This window comes from Triticum dicoccoides, chromosome 3A (assembly GCF_002162155.2).
Source record: "Triticum dicoccoides isolate Atlit2015 ecotype Zavitan chromosome 3A, WEW_v2.0, whole genome shotgun sequence".
NCBI lineage: Eukaryota > Viridiplantae > Streptophyta > Magnoliopsida > Poales > Poaceae > Triticum > Triticum dicoccoides.
The window spans coordinates 70,705,430-70,732,835 of record NC_041384.1 but is presented as its reverse complement, the minus strand read 5'-3'; the positions used below and the strand labels follow the sequence as shown (position 1 = coordinate 70,732,835).

At 45.9% G+C, this 27,406-nt stretch overlaps 1 protein-coding gene and 1 non-coding gene across 2 annotated transcripts; both read right to left on the bottom strand.

Annotated features, from left to right (window-relative positions):
• Positions 1-5,810: 5,810 nt before the first annotated feature.
• LOC119267214 (40S ribosomal protein S3-3) lies at positions 5,811-8,093 on the bottom strand. The gene is made up of 5 exons (XM_037548574.1): positions 7,941-8,093; positions 7,522-7,841; positions 6,505-6,559; positions 6,286-6,417; positions 5,811-6,195 (listed from the first exon to the last, which is right to left on the bottom strand). Exons 1-5 carry the CDS (start codon positions 7,968-7,970, stop codon positions 6,049-6,051), a joined length of 684 nt encoding a protein of 227 aa, XP_037404471.1. The 5' UTR covers positions 7,971-8,093; the 3' UTR covers positions 5,811-6,048.
• Positions 7,158-7,328, bottom strand: LOC119273913. The gene has a single exon (XR_005135042.1). It is a non-coding gene; the product is annotated as a small nucleolar RNA snoR143 (small nucleolar RNA).
• Positions 8,094-27,406: the final 19,313 nt, after the last annotated feature.

Genomic DNA, 27,406 nt, shown 5'->3' with positions numbered 1-27,406 from the left:
AGAGCATTGGAAAGATCCGAAATCTCATCGGCATAGTCACGACTATGCCCTTCCATCTTAGAGATGGTATCTTCGTGAGCCTCGATCATGTCATTGGCCTCACCAAGTTGTTCCAAGAGAGCAACAAAGTGCTTCTTGGATTTTCCCTTGAGTTTGCCCATAAAAGCCTCAAACTCGTTAGCCTCCACATTAGCTCCCTCAAGTTCATTAATGTATCCGTTGGGGAAGGATGATTAATGATGGTAGTTTTGATGTTGGAGGTTACCTTGTTGGTGGCTTTAGCCATGAGGCATTTGGCGGTGATGCTCTCGTTAGGTGAGTCGAAGAGAGACACCCGTGACGTTGTTGCAATGGCAACGGAGGCCATGGCAACCGACTCATCATCTTCATCATCGTCATCATCCTCATTGTACTCTTCTTGCACAACCAAAGCCTTGGGAGGAGTCTTCTTGGTGAAGTTGTTCTTGTTGGGGAACGACTTGGCCTTGTCCTTTCGGATGAGTTTGCCACCATTGTCTTCCCTCTTCTCATACGGGCATTCCGCAACGAAATGACTCACGTTGCCGCAATTGTAGCAAGTTCTTACACGTTGCTTGCCCCTTGTGCCACTCGAGTTGTTTTTGCTAAAGTTGGGCCTCGAGTTTTTCTTGCTCCAAAATTTCCTTGAAGCAAGTGCCATGTGTTCATGATATGCATACTTCGTATCTTCGGGGTTGCTCTCCTCTTCTTCCTCTTCTTCTTCTTCCACGGTGAGCTTGGCCTTCAATGCAAGGTTAGGCTTCTTTGCCCGTTGAGAACGGAGCACCGCATTGTCGGCGGTCTTGTCCAAAATGTTCATGGCCACAAACTCATCCAACACTTTGCTTGAGGTCAAAGTGTGGAAGTCCGGTCTTTGACGAATGACGGAGGACATGGCCTTGTGGTAGGGCATCATTGCCTTGAGGAATTTGCGCTTGATCCAATTGTCATCTGTGTCCTTGCTCCCGTGATCTCGTAGTGAGACCGCGAGTTTGGTTACTCTCCGATAAAGCTCACGAGGTTCTTCATCTTCCTTCATTGCAAACTCATCGGCCTCATCTTGTACCACTTCATAGTTGGACCGTTGAATGCTTGCACTTCCCCGATAGAGAGACACGACACAATGCCATGCATCTTTGGCCAAGGCGAAGGGACGAAGATGAGGTAGGTCTTCAGGTGGAATTGCATCTTGAATGATGAAGATAGCATTCTCATTGAATTGATTGTCCGCGGCTTCTCGAGGAGTGAAGTTGCTTGGATAATGTGAATAGAAACCCTCTTCAATGATTCTCCAAAGGTTAGTGTTCACATGATTTAAATGACGTTTAAAGTGGTAAACCCAAGAATCAAAATCCTCATTTTTCACAATCTTAGGGGGAGGACCGGCATGATTCAAATGAGTGGAGGGAACCAGTCCACCATAAACAAGTGGTGGTTCCACATGGGCAAAGATGCCGGTGCCATTCTTGCCACTAGAAGAAGGAGCCTTTTCACTACTAGCTTCCCCCTTGTCGGGGATAGCATCCGACACCTTGTTGGCGGGATCACCCACTTTCAACGGTGGGGTGGAAAGTTTAAGCCCCTCAAGAAATTTAGTAAACATGCTTTCAACTTCGGTTGTCATGGAGGTTTTCAATGTCTCCAAGGCCACATTGAACTCCTCACGAGAGACCGAAGTTCCCCCATCTCCCGTAGACGAGATCGGATTCACACCGGAGTGTTCCTCCACACCGTCTACGGTATCAACCATACTCTTTGGACGGTAAAGTCCTTAATAAAGAGACAAAGCTCTGATACCAATTGAAAGGATCGATATGGTTGACTAGAGGGGGGTGAATAGGCAACTACCAATTTTTAGCTTTTCTTTACCAAATTAAACTTTGCATCAAAGTAGGTTGTCTAGATGTGCAACTAGGTGAGCAACCTATATGATGCAATATCAACAAGCATACAAGCAAGCAAGGGTAGAAACACTAAAGAGCTTGCACAAGTAAAGGTAAGAGATAACCAAGAGTGGATCCGGTGGAGATGAGGATGTGTTACCGAAGTTCCTTCCTTTTGAGGGGAAGTACGTCTCCATTGGAGCGGTGTGGAGGCACAATGCTCCCCAAGAAGCCACTAGGGCCACCGTATTCTCCTCACGCCCTCACACAATGCGAGATGCCGTGATTCCACTATTAGTGCCCTTGAAGGCGGCGACCGAACCTTTACAAACAAGGTTGGGGCAATCTTCACAACTTAATCGGAGGCTCCTAATAAGACCACGAAGCTTCACCACAATGGAATATGGCTCCGAGGTGACCTCAACCGTCTAGGGTGCTCAAACACCCAAGAGTAACAAGATCCGCTAGGGATGAGTGGGGGAATCGAAAATCCCTTGGTGGAAGTGTAGATCGGAGCCTTCTCAACCACTTCCGAGCAAATCAACAAGTTTGATTGGCTAGGGAGATAGATCGGGCAAAATGAAGCTTGGAGTATTTAATGGAGCTTGAGCAATAAATGGAGCTTTGGGGGAGGAAGAGGTAAGTGAGAAGGAGGAAGGGGACTCCCTTTTATAGTGGGGGCAACAATCCCGTTGCCCCCCCACCAACCAGCCCCGCACAGGGCGGTACTACTGCTGAGAGGGGGCGGTACTACCGCCAGGCGACGGTACTGCCGCCCTGAGGAGACTTAGTAGGGAACGGACCCCAATAGCGGTACTACCGCGGTGGTAGGGTGGTACTACCGCTCCTGGAACGGTACTACCGCCACTACAACCGTGACTAGTGCCACAAAACCCGACACGAGAAAAAGACCTCTCGAATCGAGGCGGTAGGAGCCAGACTACCCAGCGGTACTACGGCAGTGGGGTCAAGGGCGGTAGTACCGCTGTGGAGCGGTACTGCCGCTTGTGACCCTTCGGCCGTAGTACCGCAGGCAGTGCGGTACTACCGCTGGGGCGCGCGAGAGAGAGAGAAGGGATCTATCAAAAATGCTGAGGACACGGCGGATGTGCCAGGCCCCCAGCGGTACTACTGGTGTGGAGCCACAGCGGTACTACCGATGCGAAGCGGTACTGCCGCTTGTGGCTTCTCAGCGGTACTACCGCTGGGTGCGCGGTACTGCCGCTTAGACCCAGACAGAACAAGGAAGAGAGGAGAGATCTCTTCAATGGACAGGAAAAGCTCGGAGGGTGAGAAGCTGATGTGTACGTGATGATTCCACCCATGCAAAACCCCAGCGGGCCCCCTCTTGATAGTACGGTGCCCTCTACGCAACTAGTCCACCGAGAAAGAAACGAAAGAGCTACACCGTCTTGAAATACACTCCGAGGGGAAGAAAGCGTCTCGTGCCAGGGGAGAATCTGTGAATTATTCAAAGCACAAGATTAGTCCGCAAACATGTTGTCATCAATCACCGAAACTACCTTGAGAGAGATATGCCGTAACACCGGGAGCATAGAATCTGAGAACAAAGTGAGGGGGACGATGAAGGTACAATTTCAGCCTCCTCGGAACAGATGCATCTTGTTCACTTGCAATCAGTCGATCTGATACTTATTATGCCCTTGTTTCATTGTGAGTGCAGAAGTTCGTGAAGCATTGTCGCAAGCTGGTAAGGCTGCTTGGGTGTGCTAGAGCTGGGTCAGTTGAAGCTTATTAGCCTGTAGCCACACAGGGTCTCATCGGCTCATCGAGCCATGCTCCCTCGTCGTCTAGGTTAGTTGGGGAGGAGGAGGAGGCCACACATGAAGAAGGGGAGGAGGAGGAGAGCAACGGGGAGGAGGAGTACGATGAAGATTATGGACCTCCACCAACTCAAACATCTCAAGCATCTCAGCTGCCGAAGAGGAATCCGAACAAGAAGGATTTGCTGAGTCCGGACCCTTTCCAGAGACCGGTTCCTCGCCGGCCCAAGAAGAAGACCGAAGAGACTCGTTCAAAGAGTAACGAGGACCGTACCTCCAAGAGGGGAAGGAGCAATTGATTATGCTCTTCGATACTTGGCTCTTTTAGTTCGGTTGAACTTCGTTTGGTTGAACTTGTCTAGTGGTTGTGAAACTACGTGAAACTATGTGTTTTCTATTTGTGGATCTATGTGTTTGAAATGTTCTATGCACTTCAAGTTATCTTAATATGGATCTCTGTGATGCCCAAGTTTAATTGTTTAAAATCTATGATATTGTTGTCATATTTGTGAAACTTGCTGTGATATTGCTGTCATATTGAATTTGAGAACAAGTAACCAAATGAACTTGAAAAAACAAAACAGAGGACCCTACCGCCATGCACCCTGGCGGTAGGGTGAGACAACCTACCGCCAGCCCCCATGACGATAGGGTCAACCTACCGCCGGGGCCCTTTCATATTTCGTTACAGAAGCTATATACAGCAAAACACAAGACTCTACCACCAGGGGTCCTGGCGGTAGGGTCAGACAACCTACCGCGAGGGCCCTTGCATCTTTCGTTACAGAATGTCTGCACGGCAAAACCCTGTCACACCTTACCGCTAGAGGCACTGGCGGTAAGGTTAGACAGCCTACCGCCAGGGACCCTGTCGGTAAGGTACTTGTCCACATCAGCACGCGGTGACGGCCGCCGTCCCCTCCGTCACACCCTACCGCCAGGGGCCCTGGCGGTAGGCTGTCTAACCCTACCGCCAGAGGCTCTGGCGGTAGCAAAAGGGTCAAATCCCGAAAATATTTCAAACCAGGGTCAGATCCTGAAATTGTTTGTCAAAAGGGTCAAAACACGAAATTTAGCCGCTACAGGAGCCAGCGAATGGTGTCGCCGCCCATCTCCTCACGCCACACCCACTTCCTGTCTGTGACGTGTCCCACATCTTCGCAGCACCACGCCTCCCACTCGCCCGTGCTCCTACCCAATCTCGCCTCTGCCGAAGAGTGACATCAACGACCGGCCTGCGGAGGCGGTGGTCGCAACATGGTGAGGAAGCAGGCATAAGGCAGCTCCGCGGATCGATCTGCCGTCTCCCGCGTTGAGCACTCCTGCCATGACCGTCCTCTCCGCCGGCCACCTCCACAGATCCGGATTGAGAAAAGAAAGGGGTAGGAGCGACAGAGAAGGGGCAAGGAGTGAGGGAAGGGGAGGGAAGGAGGCGACGTGCCTGGGTTGGGAGGAGGACAACTGGATGTTGAGTTTGCTTCCTTCTCCGATGGCCAGCGCCGGAGGACCTGGGATGTGCCGACAAGGCGAGGCCGTGGCAGCGGCAAACGAGAGAGAAATTTTTGGGAGGGGAGGAGAGGTTGCGTGCCTCAGAGAAGGGGTGGGGGCATGGGGACGAAGCAAACGACACGGTGGGGCCGCGAAAGACAAACCTAGCACAGTATTTCTTTTCCTCTCGCTGGCACGATAAAAACGATGAGGGGGAACGCGCGAGGGGGAGTTTAATTGACTTCGCAAGTACTAACATTTGCATCTCTAAAGCAAACCATCTTTGCGGACAATTCAACCGTTTTATCAAAGTTTGCCACAAAATAAATTCATAATGTTTTGAATTTGTTTTCATTTCCTTTTTTGGATTTTACTTTCAAGGACTCGCATAGCTGCAACTCCAAAAGATGCTCAATTCAATGACCAACAAAAGCAACCTTGCTTCAAACAAAACTGAATTTCCGATACTACCTTTCTACACCTGAGCTCATATGCTCCTGGTGTGAACAACAAAATAGATAGATGAGAAAATTATTATTTTAAAAAATTCTGAAAAAACAAATTATGATTGTAAAAAGGTGGATACGGAATGAACGCATAAGAAGACATAACAAACAGTAAAAAGGTGGCACAAACGAAGAGCAACAAACTAGCTGGGCAGAATCAATCCAAACAAAGGTTTCTGGCATACATAAGTAACTTGTCTCGGCAAAACTTAGTTTAAACGAAATTAACATAGAAGCATTACACAGAAACTTTTGTCCATTAAAAGGTAAGGTAGGTAACCAAGCGTTGCATAGCCCTCGCTTATCACAGGGATAGAAAAGTAGCTAGGACCAAAATGATGTGCCGTTTCATGGTCTTCTATTGGGACTTTAGACCTCAACCAAAGCCGGTGGGCGCAGCTCGTCCTCCTCCTTCGGGGGGTGGATGGTGACAAGGTCAGGCAGCGGGGTGGTAGGGCCAAGCTTGCCCTTGGGGTCCCAGTCAAGCATAATCTTCACCTTGATACCAAGAACGCCCTACAAAACCAAGCCAATGTTGAATCATATGTAGTTCCATGAGCAACAAACTGGAAAAACAAGGTTAAGTAAGCAGCACAGCAAACAAACCTGTCTGAGAAGAACGTGCCTAACTGCAGCATCAATGTACTCGTTAACAGGCTGACCAGATGAGATCATGTACCCGTCCTTGAACTTCATCGACTTGGCTCTCTGGGCCCTGAGCTTGCCGCTCACAATGACCTAGTACAAAATCAAGAGAGCAGTCAGCAACTAAACACAGGAAGTGCAAGATAAGAATGTCAGATCACATGTGCAGAGGAAATTTACCTCACAACCCTTAGCACCACTCTCCATAACAAAGCGAAGAACACCATAGCATGCCCTGCAATAAAATCAACAATTCCATTGAAACTACAAGCAGAAATATAACATCAACAGAAAGCATAAGGTTGAAACAAAACAAGAAATCATTAAGAGAAATAGATTCCAGATATATTTAGTAGACAAACAACATATCTCAATGGTCGTCTGGCCACTACTGCTACAGAAGCAGGAATGTGTGAACCATTCTCACAATCATCATAATAAGAGAGCAGAAATGAACAGATTATATATGCAGTAATTTAAAGTGAACAGCACCATACAGTTAACATAGATTCAAATCAATGACTACATTTTGCCATAAAATGCACAGCTGTTCTGGAAAAGACAGATATTACAGCAAATATGTCAAGATTGCACAGAAGAAACAAGGGATAGCATCAGTATTCAGTAGACAAACAGCAGGTCGGCCATTCATCTGTGGATCTATATCAACAGCCGCTGGTGACCAAGGAGCAGCTTCTCCTTTTTGCACCAGTGATATATCCTACTAGCACCGCTACAACACAAAGGAGAAGGTGCAACATAACCACTGCATTCTGGATATTTGTGTAATGCTGACTAATCTAAGACAATAAATTACAGGAAATTATTCATAGAAATATGAGATAGAACTAGTAGACAAGCAGCAAATCAGCCATTCATCTGTGGATCTATCTCTACGGTTGTCTGGCCACTGCTGCTTCAAAGAACAGCTTTTACTTTTTGCACTAATGCAAATGCCCCACAAACACGATCAGAAAGCAGGGCAGAGTAAAGCACAGGTGCAACAATAATCACTTCCTTACTAAGTGCGCATACAAACATGAAGCTAACCACAAACTTCAAGGACTACAAATAGTATTTGATGTAGATCTCATAGCATCTAAACAAATGATAAGTGTATCACAACAGCTCTGACCATTTACTAGCATCTACAAATCGCATATATGAAAAACATTTAAGAATTGGTCGTTATCATACCTGCGGACGGCAAGGCCACCGAGGAGCTTGTAGCGGAGTGACTCGGCCTGGGCGATGGCGCAGAGGCCACGGTTGACGACCTTCTCGGCGTAAAGCTCAACGCCGTTCTCCGGGAAGTTGAAGCGCTTCTGGACGACGGAGGTGAGCTCCCTGATCCTGCGGCCCTTCTCACCAAGCACGTTCTGCGTCCGCGTGGCCCTGATGATGATCTCCGTGCGCATCGGCGTCACGCGTACCTCCACGCCGGAGTAGCCGTCCTCGGCAAGCTCCCGGGTCAGCATCTCGTTCAGCTCGGCGTAGAAAACGCCATCGCTCACAAACTAAGGAAGCGCAAACGGGAAATCGTTAGATCGGTTGATGCACCACCGATAGATCGTGCTGGGGACGGCGGAATACGCTGGGTCTAGGTGGTTCCTTACCTTCTTCTTCTTGCTGATCTGGGTCGCCATGGTTGCGGCGGTGGAGGAAGAGCTCGCTGCGTCGGCGGCGAGCTGTGAGGCGACGGCTAGGGTTTTGTGGGCAGAGGAAGAGAAGAGGGGCGGCGGCGGGAGAGGGGGAGCGAAGCGAGAGGGTGGAATTTATAGCTGGTGCGAGAAGGGTAGGGTTTGGGTGGGTGCGCATTGCGGACTGGGGGATGATGCGAACTGAGACGTGGGCTTGCTGAGGCCCACTTGTAAGTGCAAGGCCCATGGGCTCGGCGGGAGCGCGAGACTGGGCCGACCTAGCTCGCGGGAGGCCACATGCACATTTTTTTCTTCTTCCCCTAAAAAAAACATTTTCTTCTTCTGTTTTTTCACTTTTTTGTTTTCCTTTTATGTTAGGAACAGCGAGGTGGATCGATCTATTGTCTGAGGAATAACAACTCGAGTTGCAATTACAAGATGGGATACACGAATCAAAGAACAGGAAAAAGGGAATACAGTTCGTGTCGCCGCCGCCGTTTCTGATCCACTCGATGGTGAGCGAAGGGGGCGGTGCCTGGCTTAAGTATAGCAGGTGATGGGTTGGGCCGCCAATGCCACTCTGGGGCGAAGAAGCGGGGGTTGTTGCGCCTGGCGCGGTCGAGCCGTGCCAGTGTCTTGCTGTTTGGTGGGGTCGACTCGTCAGGGGCGTTGACATTCCATCCTCCTTGGGAAGAGGCTTGCCCCCAAGCCTCTGCATCAGGAAATCTTGCTTGGAGTGCTTGCTTGTTCTCCCAGGTGGTGTCGAGGCCGGCTCCCGAAGACCACTGCACACGAACTTGCTCGATCATCGTGTTGTTCTTGTTGCACCATCTTGATTCTAGCACCTTGACCGGGATCGTCGTGTCTTCAGAGCTCGTTGGCAGCGCCGTCGACGCGATGATGCCGGGGAGGAGCGCGTGACGGAGGTGCAAGACATGGAAGACGGGGTGTACCGTGGCTTGAGGTGGCGGCTTGAGCTCGTAGGCACGTCGTTGACCTTGGTAATGATCAGGAAAGGCCCGTAGAACTTGTAGTTGACCTTTTGGTTGGCGTGAGGAGCCACCGAAGACTGGACATATGGCTGGAGCTTGAGGAAGACTTGGTCGCCGACTTGGAATTGGCGGAAGGAGCGTTTCTTGTTCGCCTGGTCTTACATGATCTGCCGCGCGCGATGAAGTTGATGTTGGATCAAGTCTTGCATGACTGCCCGTTCCTCAAGCCACGTTTGCAGTGCTGGCACCCTTTAGGAAGTAGATGTAGTGAACCCCCAATGCCTCGGCTCCCTCTCGAACATGGCCTTGAATGGTGTCATCCCGATGGCAGAGTGGTGTGAGGAGTTGTACCAAAACTGCGCCAATGGCTCCCAAAAGCTCCAACGCTTCGGGCATGCTTGGACGAAGCAGCACAGATAAGTCTCGATGCACTGGTTCACCCTTTCTGTCTGGTCGTTGGTCTATGGGTGGTTAGCGGTACTCATCCTCAGCTCGTTACATGCATACTTAAACAGTTCCTGCCAGAAGTGGCTGGTAAAAACTGGGCCATGGTCAGACACGATAGCCCCGGGGGAGCCGTGTAGCTTGTAGAGCTGTTGCATGCTGAGGAGGGTGAAGGAAATATGCCCTAAAGGCAATAATAAAGTTGTTATTTTATTTTTTTTCTTATTCATGCTAGAATTGTATTGATCGGAAACATAAATACATGTGTGAATACATAGACAAACATTGTGTCCCTAGTGAGCCTCTACTTGACTAGTTTGTTGATCAGAGATGGTTAAGGTTTCCTAACCATGGACATGAGTTGTCATTTGATAACGAGATCACATCATTAGGAGATTGATGTGATGGACATGACCCATCCGTTAGCTTAGTATATTGATCGTTCAGTTTTATTGTTATTGCCTTCTTCATGTCAAATACATATTCCTTTGACAATGAGACTATGCAACTCCCAGATACCGGAGGAATACCTTGTGTGCTATCAAACGTCACAACGTAACTGGGTGATTATAAAGATGCTCTAAAAGTATCTCCGAATGTGTTTGTTGGGTTGGCATAGATCGAGATTAGGATTTGTCATTCCGAGTATCGGAGAGGTATCTTTGGGCCCTCTCGATAATACACATCATAAAGCTTGCAAGCAAACGACTAAGGAGTTGGTCACGAGGTGATGTATTACGAAACGAGTAAAGAGAATTGCCAGTAACGAGATTGAACTAGGTATAAAGATAACAACGATTGAATCTCGGGCAAGTAACATTCCGATGGACAAAGGGAATAACATATGTGGTCATAACGGTTCGGCTGATAAAGATCTTTGTAGAATATGTAGGAGCCAATATGAGCATCCAGGTTCCACTATTGGTTATTGACCGGATAGGTGCCTCGGTCATGTCTACATAGTCCTCGAACCCGTAGGGTCCGCATGCTTAACGCCTGATGACGATATTGTATTATACTCCCTCCGTTTCTTTTTAGTCCGCATATAAGGTTTGGTCAAAGTCAATCTTTGTAGAGTTTGACTAACTTTATATTAAAAAATATAAACATTCACAATATGAAATCAACATTATCAGATGCATCATGAAACGTATTTTCATACTATATAGTTTTAATATTGTAGATGCTCATATATTTTTATATAAATTTGGTCAAACTTTGTGTAGTTTGACTTTGACCAAATCTTATATGCGGAGTAAAAAGAAACGGAGGGAGTATGAGTTATGTGATTTGGTGATCGAATGTTGTTCGAAGTCCCAGATGAGCTCACGGACATGACGAGGAGTCTCTAAATGGTCGAGAAGTAAAGATTGATATATAGAACGATAATATTCAAACACCGAAAGTGTTCCAAAATGTATCGGATATTTATCGGAGTACCGGGGGGTTACCGGAACCCCCGGGGGAATATATGGGCCATGAGAGGGGAGCACACCAGCCCACAATTGGTGGCGCCCCCCCCCCCTATGGCAGATGGCCGAATAGGAGAAGGAGAAGAGGGGGTTTGCCCCCTCCCCCCCTCTGCCTTCTCTTCTCCCCCTTCCTTTCTTCTCCAGTGGAAATAGGAAAGGGGGTGCCCCCTGGCAGCCTCTCCTCCCCTCCTACCTATATGTATGTGGGGAGGGGGGCACCTAGAACACACAACATCAATTGTTAGCCGTGTGCGGCGCCCCCCTCCATAGTTTACACCCCCGGTCATATTTCCGCGGTGCTTAGGTGAAGCCTTGCGAGAATCACTACACCATCACCGTCACCACGCCGTCGTCCTAATGAAACTCATCTACTACCTCGACACCTTGCTGGATCAAGAAGACGAGGGATGTCACCGAGCTGAATGTGTGCAGAACTCAGAGGTGTCGTACGTTTGGTACTCGATCGGTGGAGCACTAAGAAAGTTCGACTACATCAACCGCGTTGTGAAACGCTTTCGCTTACGGTCTACGAGGGTACGTAGACACACTCTCCCCCTCGTTGCATTGCATCTTCATGGATAGATCATTGCGTGTGCGTAGAATTGTTTTGTTTTCCATGCAACGTTTCCCAACAGTGGCATCATGAGCCAGGTCTATGCGTAGATGATATGCACGAGTAGAACACAAAGAGTTGTGGGCGGTGATAGTCATACTGCTTACCACCAACGTCTTATTTTGATTCGGCGGTATTGTGGGATGAAGCGGCCCGGACCAACCTTACATGTCCACGCACATGAGACTGGTTCCACCGACAGACATGCAACTAGTTTTGCATAAAGGTGGCTGGCGGGTGTCGGTTTCTCCTACTTTAGTTGAATCAAATTTGACTACGACCGAATGTTAAAACAACAAACTTGATGAAAGACCGTTGTGTTTTGATGCGTAGGTAAGAACGAGTCTTGCTAGAAGCCCGTAGCAGCCACGTAAAACTTGTAAGAACAAAGTAGAGGGCATCTAACTTGTTTTTGCAGGGCATGTTGTGATGTGATATGGTCAATACATGATGTGATATACGTTATTGTATGAGATGATCATGTTTTGTAAAAGTTATTGGCAACCGACAGGAGCCTTATGGTTGTCTCTTTATTGTATGAAATGCAAACGCCATGCAATTGCTTTGCTTTATCACTATGTGTTAGCGATAGTTGTAGAAGCAATAGTTGGCGAGACAACCACGACGCAACGATGGAGATCAAGGTGTCGAGCCGGTGACGATGGAGATCATGACGATGCTTTGGAGATGGAGATCAAAAGCACAAGATGATGATGGCCATATCATGCCACATATTTTGATTGCATGTGATGTTTATCTTTTATGCATCTTATTTTTGCTTAGTACGTCAGTAGCATTATGAGATGATCCCTTAACTAAATTTCAAGGTAAAAGTGTTCTCCATGAGTATGCACCATTGCTACAGTTCATCTATTGAGACACCACATGATGATCAGGTGTGATAGACTCTACGCTCACGTACAACGGGTGCAAGATAGTTTTGCACATGCGGAATACTCGGGTTAAACTTGACGAGCCTGACATGTACAGACATGGCCTTGGAATACTGGATACCAAAAGGTCGAACGTGAATCATATAGTAGATATGATTAACATAGAGATGTTCACCATTGATGACTACTCCATCTCACGTGATCATCGGACATGGTTTAGTTGATTTGGATCACGTATCATTTAGAACGTATCATTTAGATGACTTGAGGGATGTCTATCTAAGTGGGAGTTCTTAAGTAGTTTGATTAATTGAACTTGATTTATCATGAACTTAGTCCTGATAGTTTTTGCATATCTATGTTGTAGATCAATGGCCCGTGCTACTGTTCCCTTGAATTTTAATGCGTTCCTAGAGAAAGCTAAGCCGAAAGATGATGGTAGCAACTACATGGACTGGGTCCGTAACTTGAGGATTATCCTCATTGCTGCACAAAAGAATTATGTCCTTGATGCACCGCTAGGTGAAAGGCATGCTGCAGGAGCAGATGCTGATGTTATGAATGTCCAGCAAGCTCGATCTGACGACTACTCGATAGTTCAGTGTGCCATGCTTTACGGCTTAGAATCGGGACTTCAAAAAAGTTTTGAACATCATGGACGTATGAGATATTCCAGGAGTTGAAATTAATATTGTTAGGGAACGTAGTAATTTCAAAAATTTCCTACGCACACGCAAGATCATGGTGATGCATAGCAACGAGGGGGGAGAGTGTGTCCACGTACCCTCGTAGACCAAAAGCAGAAGCGTTAGCTCAACGCGGTTGATGTAGTCGTACGTCTTCACGATCTGACCGATCCAAGTACCGAACGCATGGCACCTCCGAGTTCAACACACATTCAACTCGATGATGTCCCGCGAACTCCGATCCAGCAAAGCTTCACGGGAGAGTTCCGTCAGCACGATGGCGTGATGACGGTGATGATGTTGCTACCGACGCAGGGCTTCGCCTAAGCACCGCTACGATATGACTGAGGTGGAATATGGTGGAGGGGGCACCGCACACGGCTCGGAGAGATCAACAGATCAACTTGTGTGTCTTGGGGTGCCCCCTGCCCCCGTATATAAAGGAGCAAGGGAGGAGGAGGCCGGCCCTAGGAGGGGCGCGCCAAGGGAGTAGGATTCCTACTCCTAGTAGGAGTAGGTTTCCTCCTTTCCTAGTCCAACTAGGAGAAGGGGGGAAAGGAGGGGAGTGGAGAAGGAAGGGAGAGGGAGGCCGCGCCCCAAACCCCTTGTCCAATTCGGACTCGGCTTGGGAGGGGCACGCGCCACCTCCTGGCTGTTGCCTCTCCTTCCCACTAAGGCCCATTAAGGCCCAATACTACTTCCACGTATTCCCGTAACTCTCGGTACTCCGAAAAATACCCGAATCACTCGGAACCTTTCCGATGTGCGAATATAGTCGTCCAATATATCGATCTTTACGTCTCGACCATTTCGAGACTCCTCGTCATGTCCCTGATCTCATCCGGAACTCCGAACTATCTTCGGTACATCAAATCACATAACTCATAATACAAATCGTCACCGAAACTTTAAGCGTGCGGACCCTACGGGTTCGATAACTATGTAGACATGACCGAGACATGTCTCCGGTCAATAACCAATAGCGGACCTGGATGGTCATATTGGTTCCTACATATTCTACGAAGATCTTTATCGGTCAAACCGCATAACAACATACGTTGTTCCCTTTGTCATCGGTATGTTACTTGCCCAAGATTCGATCATCGGTATCTCAATACCTAGTTCAATCTCGTTACCGGCAAGTCTCTTTACTCGTTACGTAACACATCATCCCGCAACTAACTCATTAGTTGCAATGCTTGCAAGGCTTAAGTGATGTGCATTGCCGAGAGGGCCCAGAGATACCTCTCCGACAATCGGAGTGACAAATCCTAATCTCGAAATACGCCAACCCAACAAGTACCTTCAGAGACACCTATAGAGCACCTTTATAATCAGCCAGTTACATTGTGACGTTTGGTAGCACACAAAGTGTTCCTCCGGTAAACGGGAGTTGCATAATCTCATAGTCATAGGAACATGTATAAGTCATGAAGAAAGCAGTAGCAACAAACTAAACGATCAAGTGCTATGCTAACGGAATGGGTCAAGTCAATCACATCAATCTCTAATGATGTGACCCCGTTAATCAAATGACAACTCATGTCTATGGCTAGGAAACTTAACCATCTTTGATTCAACGAGCTAGTTAAGTAGAGGCAAACTAGTGACACTCTGTTTGTCTATGTATTCACACATGTACTAAGTTTCCGGTTAATACAATTCTAGCATAAATAATAAACATTTATCATGAAATAAGGAAATAAATAATAAATTTATTATTGCCTCTAGGGCATATTTCCTTCAGTCTACCACTTGCACTAGAGTCAATAATCTAGTTCACATCGCCATGTGATTTAACACCAATAGTTCACATCACCATGTGATTAACACCCATAGTTCACATCGTCATGTGACCAACACCGAAAGGGTTTGCTAGAGTCAATAATCTAGTTCACATCGCTATGTGATTAATTCCCAAAGAGTACTAAGGTGTGATCATGTTTTGTTTGTGAGGGAAGTTTAGTCAACGGGTCTGCCACATTCAGATCCGTATGTATTTTGCAAATTTCTATGACAACAATGCTCTGCATGGAGCTACTCTAGCTAATTGCTCCCACTTTCAATATGTATACAGATTGAGACTTTGAGTCATCTGGATTAGTGTCAAAACTTGCATCGACGTAACCCTTTACGACGAACCTTTTGTCACCCTCATAATCGAGAAACATATCCTTATTCCACTAAAAATAATTTTGACCAATGTCCACTGATCTACTCCTAGATCACTATTGTACTCCCTTGCCAAACTCAGGGCAGGGTATACAATAGGTCTGGTACACAACATGGCATACTTTATAGAACCTATGGCTGAGGCATAGGGAATGACTTTCATTCTCTCTCTATCTTTTGTCGTGGTCGGGTTTCGAGTCTTACTCAACTTCACACCTTGTAACACAGGCAAGAACTCCTTCTTTGACTGTTCCATTTTGAACTACTTCAAAATCTTGTCAAGGTATGTACTCATTGAAAAACTTATCAAGCGTCTTGATCTATCTATATAGATCTTGATGCTCAATATGTAAGCAGCTTCACCGAGGTCTTTCTTTGAAAAACTCCTTTCAAACATTCCTTTATGCTTTGCAGAATAATTCAACATTATCTCCGATCAACAATATGTCATTCACATATACTTATCAGAAATATTGTAGTCCTCCCACTCACTTTCTTGTTAATACATGCTTCATCGCAAGTCTGTATAAAACTATATGCTTTGATCAACCTATCAAAGCGTATATTCCAACTCCGAGATGCTTGCACCAATCCATAGATGGATCGCTGGAGCTTGCATATTTTGTTAGCACCTTTAGGATTGACCAAACCTTCTGGGTGCATCATATACAACTCTTCTTAAATAAATCCATTAAGGAATGCAGTTTTGTTTATCCATTTGCCAGATTTCATAAAATGCGGCAATTGCTAACATGATTTGGACAGACTTAAGCATAGATACGAGTGAGAAACTCTCATCGTAGTCAACACCTTGAACTTGTCGAAAACCTTTTTGCGACAATTCTAGATTTGTAGATAGTAATAGTACTATCAGCGTCCCTCTTCCTCTTGAAGATCCATTTAATCTCAATGGCACACCGATCATTGGTCAAGTCAATCAAAGTCCATACTTTGTTCTCATACATGGATCTCATCTCAGATTTCATGGCCTCAAGCCATCTCATGGAATCTGGGCTCATCATCGCTTCCTCATAGTTCGTAGGTTCGTCATGGTCAAGTAACATGACCTCCAGAACATGATTGTTGTACCACTCAGGTGCGGATCTCACTCCGGTTTACCTACGAGGTTCAGTAGTAACTTGATCTGAAGTTACATGATCATCATCATTAGCTTCCTCACTAATTGGTGTAGCAGTCACAGGAACAGATTTCTGTGATGAACTACTTTCTAATAAGGGAGCAGGTACAGTTACCTCATCAAGTTCTACTTTACTCCCACTCACTTCTTTCGAGAGAAACTCCTTCTCTAGAAAGGATCCATTCTCAGCAATGAATATCTTGCCTTCGGATCTGTGATAGAAGGTGTACCCAACATTTTCTTTTGGGTATCCTATGAAGATGCACTTCTCCGATTTGGGTCTGAGCTTATCAGGTTGAAACTTTTTCACATAAGCATTGCAACGTCAAACTTTAAGAAACGACAGCTTAGGTTTCTTGCCAACCCATAGTTCATACGGTGTCGTCTCAACGGATTTAGATGGTGCCCTATTTAACGTGAATGTAGCTGTCTCTAATGCATAACCACAAAACGATAGTGGTAAATCGGTAAGAGACATCATAGATCGCACCATATCTGATAAAGTACGATTATGACGTTCGGACACACCATTACACTGTGGTGTTCCAGGTGGCGTGAGTAGTGAAACTATTTCACATTGTTTTAACTGAAGGCCAAACTCGTAACTCAAATATTTTTACTTCTGCGATCATATTGTAGAAATTTTTATTTTTGTTACGATGATTATCCACTTCACTCTGAAATTCTTTGAAATTTTCAAATGTTTCAGACTTGTGTTTCATCAAGTAGATATACTCATATCTGCTCAAATCATCTGCGAAGATCAGAAAATAATGATACCTGCCGCGAGCCTCAATATTCATCGGACCACATACATCAGTATGTATGATTTCCAACAAATCTGTTGCTCGCTCCATTGTTCCGGAGAACGGAGTCTTAGTCATCTTGCCCATGAGGCATGGTTCGCAAGCATCAATTGATTCATAATCAAGTGATTCCAAAAGCCCGTCAACATGGATTTTCTTCATGCACTTTACACCAATATGACCTAAACGGCAGTGCCACAAATAAGTTGCACTATCATTATTAACTTTGCATCTTTTGGCTTCAATATTATGAAAATATGTGTCACCACGATGGAGATCCAACAAATCATTTTCATTGGGTGTATGACCATAGAAGGTTTTATTCATGTAAACAGAACAACAATTATTCTCTAACTTACATGAATAACCGTATTGCAATAAACATGATCCAATCATTTTTATGCTCAACGCAAACACTAAATAACATTTATTTTAGGTTTAACACTAATCCCAAAAGTATAAGGAGTGTGCGATGATGATCATATCAATCTTGGAACCATTTCCAATACACATCGTCACTTCACCCTTAACTAGTCTCTATTCATTCTGCAACTCCCGTTTCGAGTTACTATTCTTAGCAACTGAACTAGTATCAAATACTGAGGGGTTGCTATAAACATTAGTAAAGTACACGTCAATAACATGTATATCAAATATACCTATGTTCACTTTGCCATCCTTCTTATCCGCCAATTACTTGTGGTAGTTCCGCTTCCAATGACCAATCCCTTTGCAGTAGAAGCACTCAGTTTCAGGCTTAGGTCCAGACTTGGATTTTTTCACCTGAGCAGCAACTTGTTTGCCGTTCTTCTTGAAGTTACCCTTTCGTCCCTTTGTCCCTTTATTTGAAACTAGTGGTTTTGTTTACCATCAACACTTGATGCTTTTCTTGATTTCTACCTTCGTCGATTTCAGCATCACGAAGAGCTTGGGAATCGTTTCCGTTATCCCTTGCATATTATAGTTCATCACAAAGTTCTACTATCTTGCTGATGGTGACTAGAGAATTTTGTCAATCAATATTTTATCTGGAAGATTAACTCCCACTTGATTCAAGCGATTGTACTACCCAGACAATCTGAGCACATGCTCACTGCTTGAGCTATTCTCCTCCATCTTTTAGCTACAGAACTTGTTAGAGACTTCATATCTCTCAACTCGGGTATTTACTTGAAATATTAACTTCAACTCCTGGAACATCTCATATGGTCCATGACGTTCAAAACGTCTTTGAAGTCCCGATTCTAAGCCGTTTAAGCATGGTGCACTAAACTATCAAGTAGTCATCATATTGATCTAGCCAAACGTTCATAACATATGCATCTGCTCCTGCAATAGGTTTGTCACCTAGTGGTGCATCAAGGACATAATTCTTCTGTGCAGCAATGAGGTTAAACCTTAGATCACGGATCCAATCCGCATCCTTGCTACTAACATCTTTCAACTTAGTTTTCTCTAGGAACATATCAAAAATAAAATAGGGGAGCTAAACGCGAGCTTTTGATCTACAACATAGATATGCTAATACTACCAGGACTAAGTTCATGATAAATTTAAGTTCAATTAATCATATTACTTAAGAACTCCCACTTAGATAGACATCCCTCTAATCCTCTAAGTGATCACGTGATCCATATCAACTAAACCATGACCGATCATCACGTGAGATGGAGTAGTTTCAATGGTGAACATCACTATGTTGATCATATCTACTATATGATTCACGCTCGACCTTTCGGTCTCAGTGTTCCGAGGCTATATCCGTTATATGCTAGGCTCGTCAAGTTAAACCTGAGTATTCCGCGTGTGCAACTGTTTTGCACCCGTTGTATTTGAACGTAGAGCCTATCACACCCGATCATCACGTGGTGTCTCAACACGAAGAACTTTCGCAACGGTGCATACTCAGATGCATAAAAGATAAACATCACATGCAATCAATATAAGTGATATGATATGGCCATCATCATCTTGTGCTTGTGATCTCCATCTCTGAAGCACCGTCATGATCACCATTGTCACCGGCGCGACACCTTGATCTCCATCATAGCATCGTTGTCGTTTCGCCAACCTTATGCTTCTACGACTATTGCTACCGCTTAGTGATAAAGTAAAGCATTACATGGCGATTGCATTGCATACAATAAAGCGACAACCATATGGCTCCTACCAGTTGCCGATAACTCGGTAACAAAACATGATCATCTCATACAATAAAATTTAGCATCATGTCTTGACCATATCACTTCACAACATGCCCTGCAAAAACAAGTTAGACATCCTCTACTTTGTTATTGCAAATTTTACGTGGCCGCTACGGGCTTAGCAAGAACCGTTCTTACCTACGCATCAAAACCACAACGATAGTTTGTCAAGTTGGTGTTGTTTTAACCTTCGCAAGGACTGGGCGTAGCCACACTTGGTTCAACTAAAGTTGGAGAAACTGACACCCGCCAGCCACCTGTGTGCAAAGCACGTCGGTAGAACCAGTCTCGCATAAGCGTACGCGTAATGTCGGTCCGAGCCACTTCATCCAACAATACCGCCGAACCAAAATATGACATGCTGGTAAGCAGTATGACTTATATCGCCCACAACTCACTTGTGTTATACTCGTGCATATGACATCTACGCATAAAACCTGGCTCGGATGCCACTGTTAGGGAACGTAGTAATTTCAAAAACTTCCTACGCACACGCAAGATCATGGTGATGCATAGAAACAAGGGGGGGGAGTGTGTCCACGTACCCTCGTAGACCAAAAGCGGAAGCGTTAGCACAACGCGGTTGATGTAGTCGTACGTCTTCATGATCTGACCGATCCAAGTACCAAACACACGGCACCTCCGAGTTCAGCACACGTTTAGCTCGATGACGTCCCGTGAACTCCGATCCATCAGAGCTTAACTGGAGAGTTCCGTCAGCACAACGGCGTGATGACGGTGATGATGTTGCTACCGACGCAGGGCTTCGCCTAAGCACCGCTACGATATGACTGAGATGGAATATGGTGGAGGGGGGCACCGCACACGGCTGGGAGAGAACAACAGATCAACTTGTGTGTCTTGGGGGTGCCCCCTGCCCTCGTATATAAAGGAGCAAGGGAGGAGGAGGCCGGCCCTAGGAGGGGCGCGCCAAGGGAGTAGGATTCCTACTCCTAGTAGGAATAGGTTTCCTCCTTTCCTAGTCCAACTAGGAGAAGGGGGGAAAGGAGGGGAGTGGAGAAGGAAGGGAGAGGGAGGCCGCGCCCCAAACCCCTTGTCCAATTCGGACTCGGCTTGGGAGGGGCGCGCGCCACCTCCCGGCTACTGCCTCTCCTTCCCACTAAGGCCCATTAAGGCCCAATACTACTTCCCCGTATTCCCGTAACTCCCGGTATTCCGAAAAATACCCGAATCACTCGGAACCTTTCCGATGTGCGAATATAGTCGTCCAATATATCGATCTTTACGTCTCGACCATTTTGAGACTCCTCGTCATGTCCCTGATCTCATCCGGGACTCCGAACTATCTTCGGTACATCAAATCACATCCAGAACTCCTCGTCATGTCACCGAAACTTTAAGCGTGCGGACCCTACGGGTTCGAGAACTATGTAGACATGACCGAGACATGTCTCCGGTCAATAACCAATAGCGGAACCTGGATGCTCATACTGGTTCCTACATATTCTACGAAGATCTTTATCGGTCAAACCGCATAACAACATACGTTGTTCCCTTTGTCATCGGTATGTTACTTGCCCGAGATTCGATCATCGGTATCTCAATACCTAGTTCAATCTTGTTACTGGCAAGTCTCTTTACTCGTTACGTAACACATCATCCCGCAACTAACTCATTAGTTGCAATGCTTGCAAGGCTTAAGTGATGTGCATTGCCGAGAGGGCCCAGAGATACCTCTCCGACAATCGGAGTGACAAATCCTAATCTCGAAATACGCCAACCCAACAAGTACCTTCAGAGACACCTGTAGAGCACCTTTATAATCAGCCAGTTGCATTGTGACGTTTGGTAGCACACAAAGTGTTCTCCGGTAAACGGGAGTTGCATAATCTCATAGTCATAGGAACATGTATAAGTCATGAAGAAAGCAGTAGCAACAAACTAAACGATCAAGTGCTATGCTAACGGAATGGGTCAAGTCAATCACATCATTCTCTAATGATGTGACCCCGTTAATCAAATGACAACTCATGTCTATGTCTAGGAAACTTAACCATCTTTGATTCAACGAGCTAGTCAAGTAGAGGCATACTAGTGACACTCTATTTGTCTATGTATTCACACATGTATTATGTTTCCGGTTAATACAATTCTAGCATAAATAATAAACATTTATCATGAAATAAGGAAATAAATAATAACTTTATTATTGCCTCTAGGGAATATTTCCTTCAAATATTTCAAGCAAATGACCGAGTTGAGAGATATGAAGTCTCCAACAAGTTCTATAGCTACAAGATGGAGGAGAACAACTCTGTCAGTGAACACATACTCAAAATGTCTGGGTATCATAATCACTTAACTCAGCTGGGAGTTAATCTTCCAGATGATAGTGTTATTGACAGAGTTTTTCAATCACCGCCACCAAGCTACAAAGTGATGAACTATAATGTGCAAGGGATGGACAAGACAATTCCCGAGCTCTTCACAATGCTCAAAGTTGCGGAGGTAGAAATCAAGAAGGAGCTATTGGGGAACGTAGTAATTTAAAAAAATCCCTACGCACATGCAAGATCATGGTGATGCATAGCAACGAGAGGGGAGAGTATCGTCTACGTACCCTCGTAGACCGTAAGCGGAAGCGTCATGACAATGTGGTTGATGTGGTCGTACGTCTTCACGATCAACCGATCTAGCACTGAAGGTACGACACCTCCGTGATCTGCACACGTTCAGCTCGGTGACGTCCCGCGAACTCACGATCCAGTAGATCTTCGAGGGAGAGTTTCGTCAGCACGACGGTGTGATGACGGTGATGATGATGCTACCGGAACAGGGCTTCGCCTAAGCACCGCTATGATATAACCGAGGTGGATTATGGTGGAGGGGGGCACCGCACACGGCTAAAAGATCAATGATCAACTTGTGTGTCCATGGGGTGCCCCCTTCCCTCGTATATAAAGGAGTGGAGGAGGGGGCGGCCTCTCTAGGCGCGCCCAAGGGAGTCCTACTCCCACCGGGAGTAGGATTCCCCCTTCCCTTGTTTGGTTTTAGGAGAGAAGGAAGGAGGAGGAAGAAGGAAGGAGGAGGAAGAAGGAAGGAAAAGGGGGGGCGCCCCCCTTCCCAATTTGGATTGGGCTTGGGGGGGGCTCCTTTGCTTCTTCTCCCTCTTTTCCACTAAGGCCCATACACCTCCTGGGGGGTTCCGGTAACCTCCCGGTGCTCCGGTATACTCCCAATTTCACCCGGAACCATTCCGATGTCCAAACTGTTGGGGAATGTAGTAATTTCAAAAAAAATCCTATGCACACGCAAGATCATAGTGATGCATAGCAACGAGAGAGGAGAGTATCGTCCACGTACCCTCGTAGAACGTAAGCGGAAGCGTTATGAGAACACGGTTGATGTAGTCGTACGTCTTCACGATCTGACTGATCCAAGTACCGAACGTACGACACCTCCGAGTTCAGCACACGTTTAGCTCGATGATGTCCCACGAACTCCGATCTAGCAGAGGTTCACAGGAGAGTTCCGTCAGCACGACGGCGTGATGACGGTGATGATGTTGCTACCGACGCATGGCTTCGCCTAAACACCGCTACGATATGATCGAGGTGGATTATGGTGGAGGGGGCACCGCACATGGCTTGGAGCAATCAACTTGTGTGTCCTAGGGTGCCCCCTACCCCCGTATATAAAGGACCAAGGGGGAGGCCAGCCGACCCTTACAGGGCACGCCAGGAGGAGGAGTTCTCCTCCTAGTAGGAGTAGGACTCCCCTTTCCTACTCCTACTAGGAGGTGGAAAGGAAGGAGGAGAGGGAGAAGGAAAGGGGGGCGCCGCTCCCCTTCCCTAGTCCAATTCGAACCAGAGGGGGAGGGGACGCGCGGCCTGCCCCGGCCGGCCCTCTCTCTCTCCACTAAGGCTCATCTGGCCCATTACTTCTCCCGGGGGGTTCCGGTAACCCTCCGGCACTCCGGTTTTCTCCGAAATCACCCGGAACACTTTCGGTATCCGAATATAGTCGTCCAATATATCAATCTTTATGTCTCGACCATTTTGAGACTCCTCGTCGTGTCCGTGATCACATCCGGCACTTTGAACTACCTTCGGTACATCAAATCACATAAACTCATAATACCGATTGTCACCGAACGTTAAGCGTGTGGACCCTACGGGTTCGAGAACTGTGTAGACATGACCGAGACATGATAACCCACAACTATAGGGGATCAATTGTAGCCTCTTTCGATAAGTAAGAGTGTCGAATCCAATGAGGAGCTAAAGGTAGAACAAATATTCCCTCAAGTTCTATCGACCACCGATACAACTCTACGCATGCTTAATGTTCGCTTTACCTAGAACAAGTATGAAACTAAAAGTATTTTGTAGGTGTTGTTGGATAGGTTTGCAAGATAATAAAGAGCGTGTAAATAAAAATTAGGGGCTGTTTAGATGAATACACAACTAAGTTAGTTTTAGTAAAGAGCTTGTTGTCACACAAGAAAGTTATTTGTCCGTAGGCAATCGATAACTAGACCGGTAATCACCATTGCAATTTTATTTGAGGGAGAGGCGTAAGCTGACATACTTTCTCTTCTTAGATCATATGCACTTATGATTGGAACTCTAGAAAGCATCCGCAACTACTAAAGATCATTAAGGTAAAACCCAACCATAGCATTATAAGGCATCAAGTCCTCTTTACTCCCAGACGCAAACAACCTACTTACTCGGGTCTATGCTTCTGTCACTCACGCCACCCACCATAAGCAAATCATGAACATATTGCTAACCCTACAGCGGGGATCCATCACGCTTGCGCGACACGGAGAGCACCATAGGACAGCACCAATAATAAAACATACAACTCAAACCTATCACGATCATCAATTAACCCATAGGACAAAATGGATCTACTCAAACATCATATGATAGCCATACATCATTGGGAAATAATATGTAGAGGTGAGCACCATGTTTAAGTAGAGATTACAGCGGGTAAAAGAGAGGTTACACCGCTTCATAGAGGGGGAAGAGTTGGTGATGATGGCGGTGAAGTTGTTGGTGTAGATTGCGGTGATGATGATGGCCCCGACGGGTTTCTGGCGCCACTGGAAGAGAGGGGGAGAGAGCCCCCCTTCTTCTTGTTCCTTGACCTTCTCCCTAGATGGGAGAAGGGTTTCCCCTCTGGTCCATGGCCTCCATGCCATGGGAGGGGCGAGAGCCCCTCCGAGATTGGATCTGTCTCTCTCTGTTTTTGCGTTCCTGATTCTGCCCTTTCACCGTTTCTTAAATTCTCGGAGATCTGTAACTTCGATTGGGCTGAATTTTCAACACAATTTTTATCCGGATATTAGCTTTCTTGCGGCAAAAGAAGGGCACCAACCTCCTTACGGGGTGCCCACGAGGGCCCAGGGCGCCCCCTGCCTCGTGGCCCCCTCGGGCATCGTCTCGCGTTGATTCTTCTTCCCAAAAATCACATATATTTCAAAATAATCTCCATCAGTTTTTATCCCGTTTGGACTCCGTTTGATATGGATTTTCTATGAAACAAAAAACATGCAACAAACATGAACTGGCACTAGGCACTGGATCAATATGTTAGTCTCAAAAATAGTATAAAAAGTTGCCAAAAGTATCTGAAAGTTGTAGAATATTGGCCTGGAACAATAAAAAATTATAGATACGAGGAGACGTATCAACATCCTCAAGCTTAATTCCTGCTCGTCCTCAAGTAGGTAAATGATAAAAAAGATATTTTTTATGTGGAATGCTACCTAGCACAATCTTGATCATGTAATCTAATCATGGCATGAATATTAAGACACGAGTGATTCAAAGCAATAGTCTACCGTTTGACATTAAGACAATACTACTTCAAGCATACTAATAAAGCAATCATGTCTTTTCAAAATAACATGGCCAAAGAAAGTTATCCCTACAAAATCATATGGTCTGGCTATGCTCCATCTTCACCACACAAAATATTCAAATCATGCACAACCTCGATGACAAGCCAAACAATTGTTTCATACTTTTGATGTTCTGAAACCTTTTCAACTTTCACGCAATACATGAGCGTGAGCCATGGATATAGCACTATAGGTGGAATAGAATATGATGATGGGGGTTGTGTGGAGAAGACAAAAAGGGAAGAAAGTCTCACATTGACATGACTAATCAACGGGCTATGGAGATGCCCATCAATTCATGTCAATGCGAGGAGTAGGGATTGCCATGCAACGGATGCACTAAGAGCTATAAGTGTATGAAAGCTCAAACTGGGAACTAAGTGGGTGTGCATCCAACTTGCTTGCTCATGAAGACCTAGGGCGTTTGAGGAAGCCCATCGTTGGAATACAATTCTAGCATGAATAATAAACATTTATCATGAAATAAGAAAATGATACATGTGTGAATACATAGACAAACAAAGTGTCACTAGTATGCCTCTACTTGGCTAGCTCGTTGGTCAAAGATGGTTGTGTTTCCTAACCATAGACATGAGTTGTCATTTGATAAACGGGATCACATCATTAGAAGAATGATGTGATTGACTTGACCCATTCCGTTAGCTTAGCACTTGATCATTTTAGTTTACTCCTATTGCTTTCTTCATGACTTATACATGTTCCTGTGACTATGAGATTATGCAACTCCCGATTACCGGAGGAACACTTTGTGTGCTACCAAACATCACAACGTAACTGGGTGATTATAAAGGTGCTCTACAGGTGTCTCCAATGGTACTTGTTGAGTTGGCATAGGTCGAGATTAGGATTTGTCACTCCGATTGTCGGAGAGGTATCTCTGGGCCCTCTCGGTAATGCACATCACTATAAGCCTTGCAAGCAAAGCAACTAATGAGTTAGTTGCGGGATGATACATTACATAACGAGTAAAGAGACTTGCTGGTAACAAGATTGAGCTAGGTATTGAGATACCGACGATCGAATATCGGGCAAGTAACATACCAATGACAAAGGGAACAACGTATGTTGTTATGCGGTTTGACCGATAAAGATCTTCGTAGAGTATGTAGGAGCCAATATGAGCATCCAGGTTCCGCTATTGGTTATTGACCAGAGATGTGTCTTGATACATCTCCGTCGTATCTATAATTTTTGATTGTTCCATGCCAATATTCTACAACTTTCATATACTTTTGGCAACTTTTTATACTATTTTGGGACTAACATATTGATCCAATGCCCAGTGCCAATTCCTGTTTGTTGCATGTTTTTTGTTTCGCATAAAATCCATATCAAACGGAGTCCAAATGGGATAAAAACTGATGGAGATTTTTTTTGGAATATATGCGATTTTTGGGAAGAAGAATCAACGCGAGACGATGCCCGAGGGGGCCACGAGGCAGGGGGCGCGCCCCAAGGGGTCAGGCGCGCCCTGGGACCTCGTGGCCACCCCGTAAGGCGGTTGGTGCCATTCTTTCGCCGCAAGAAAGCTAATATATGGATAAAATCATGTCCAAAATTCAGCCCAATCGGAGTTACGGATCTCTGGGAATTTAAGAAACGGTGAAAGGGCAGAATCAGGAACGCAGAAACAGAGAGAGACATAGAGACAGATCCAATCTCGGAGGGGCTCTCGCCCCTCCCATGCCATGGAGGCCATGGACCAGAGGGGAAACCCTTCTCCCATCTAGGGAGAAGGTCAAGGAAGAAGGAGAAGAAGGGCTCTCTCCCCTTCTCTTCCGGTGGCACCGGAACGCCGCCGGGGCCATCATCATCATCGCAATCTACACCAACAACTTCACCACCATCATCACCAACTCTTCCCCCCTCTATGCAGCGGTGTAACCCCTCTTTTACCTGCTGTAATCTCTACTTAAACATGGTGCTCAACGCTACATATTATTTCCCAATGATGTATGGCTATCCTATGATGTTTGAGTAGATCCGTTTTGTTCTATGTGTTAATTGATGATCGTGATTGGTTTGAGTTGCATGTTTTATTATTGGTGCTGTCCTATGGTGCTCTCCGTGTCGCGCAAGCGTGAGGGATCCCCGCTGTAGGGTTAACAATATGTTCATGATTTGCT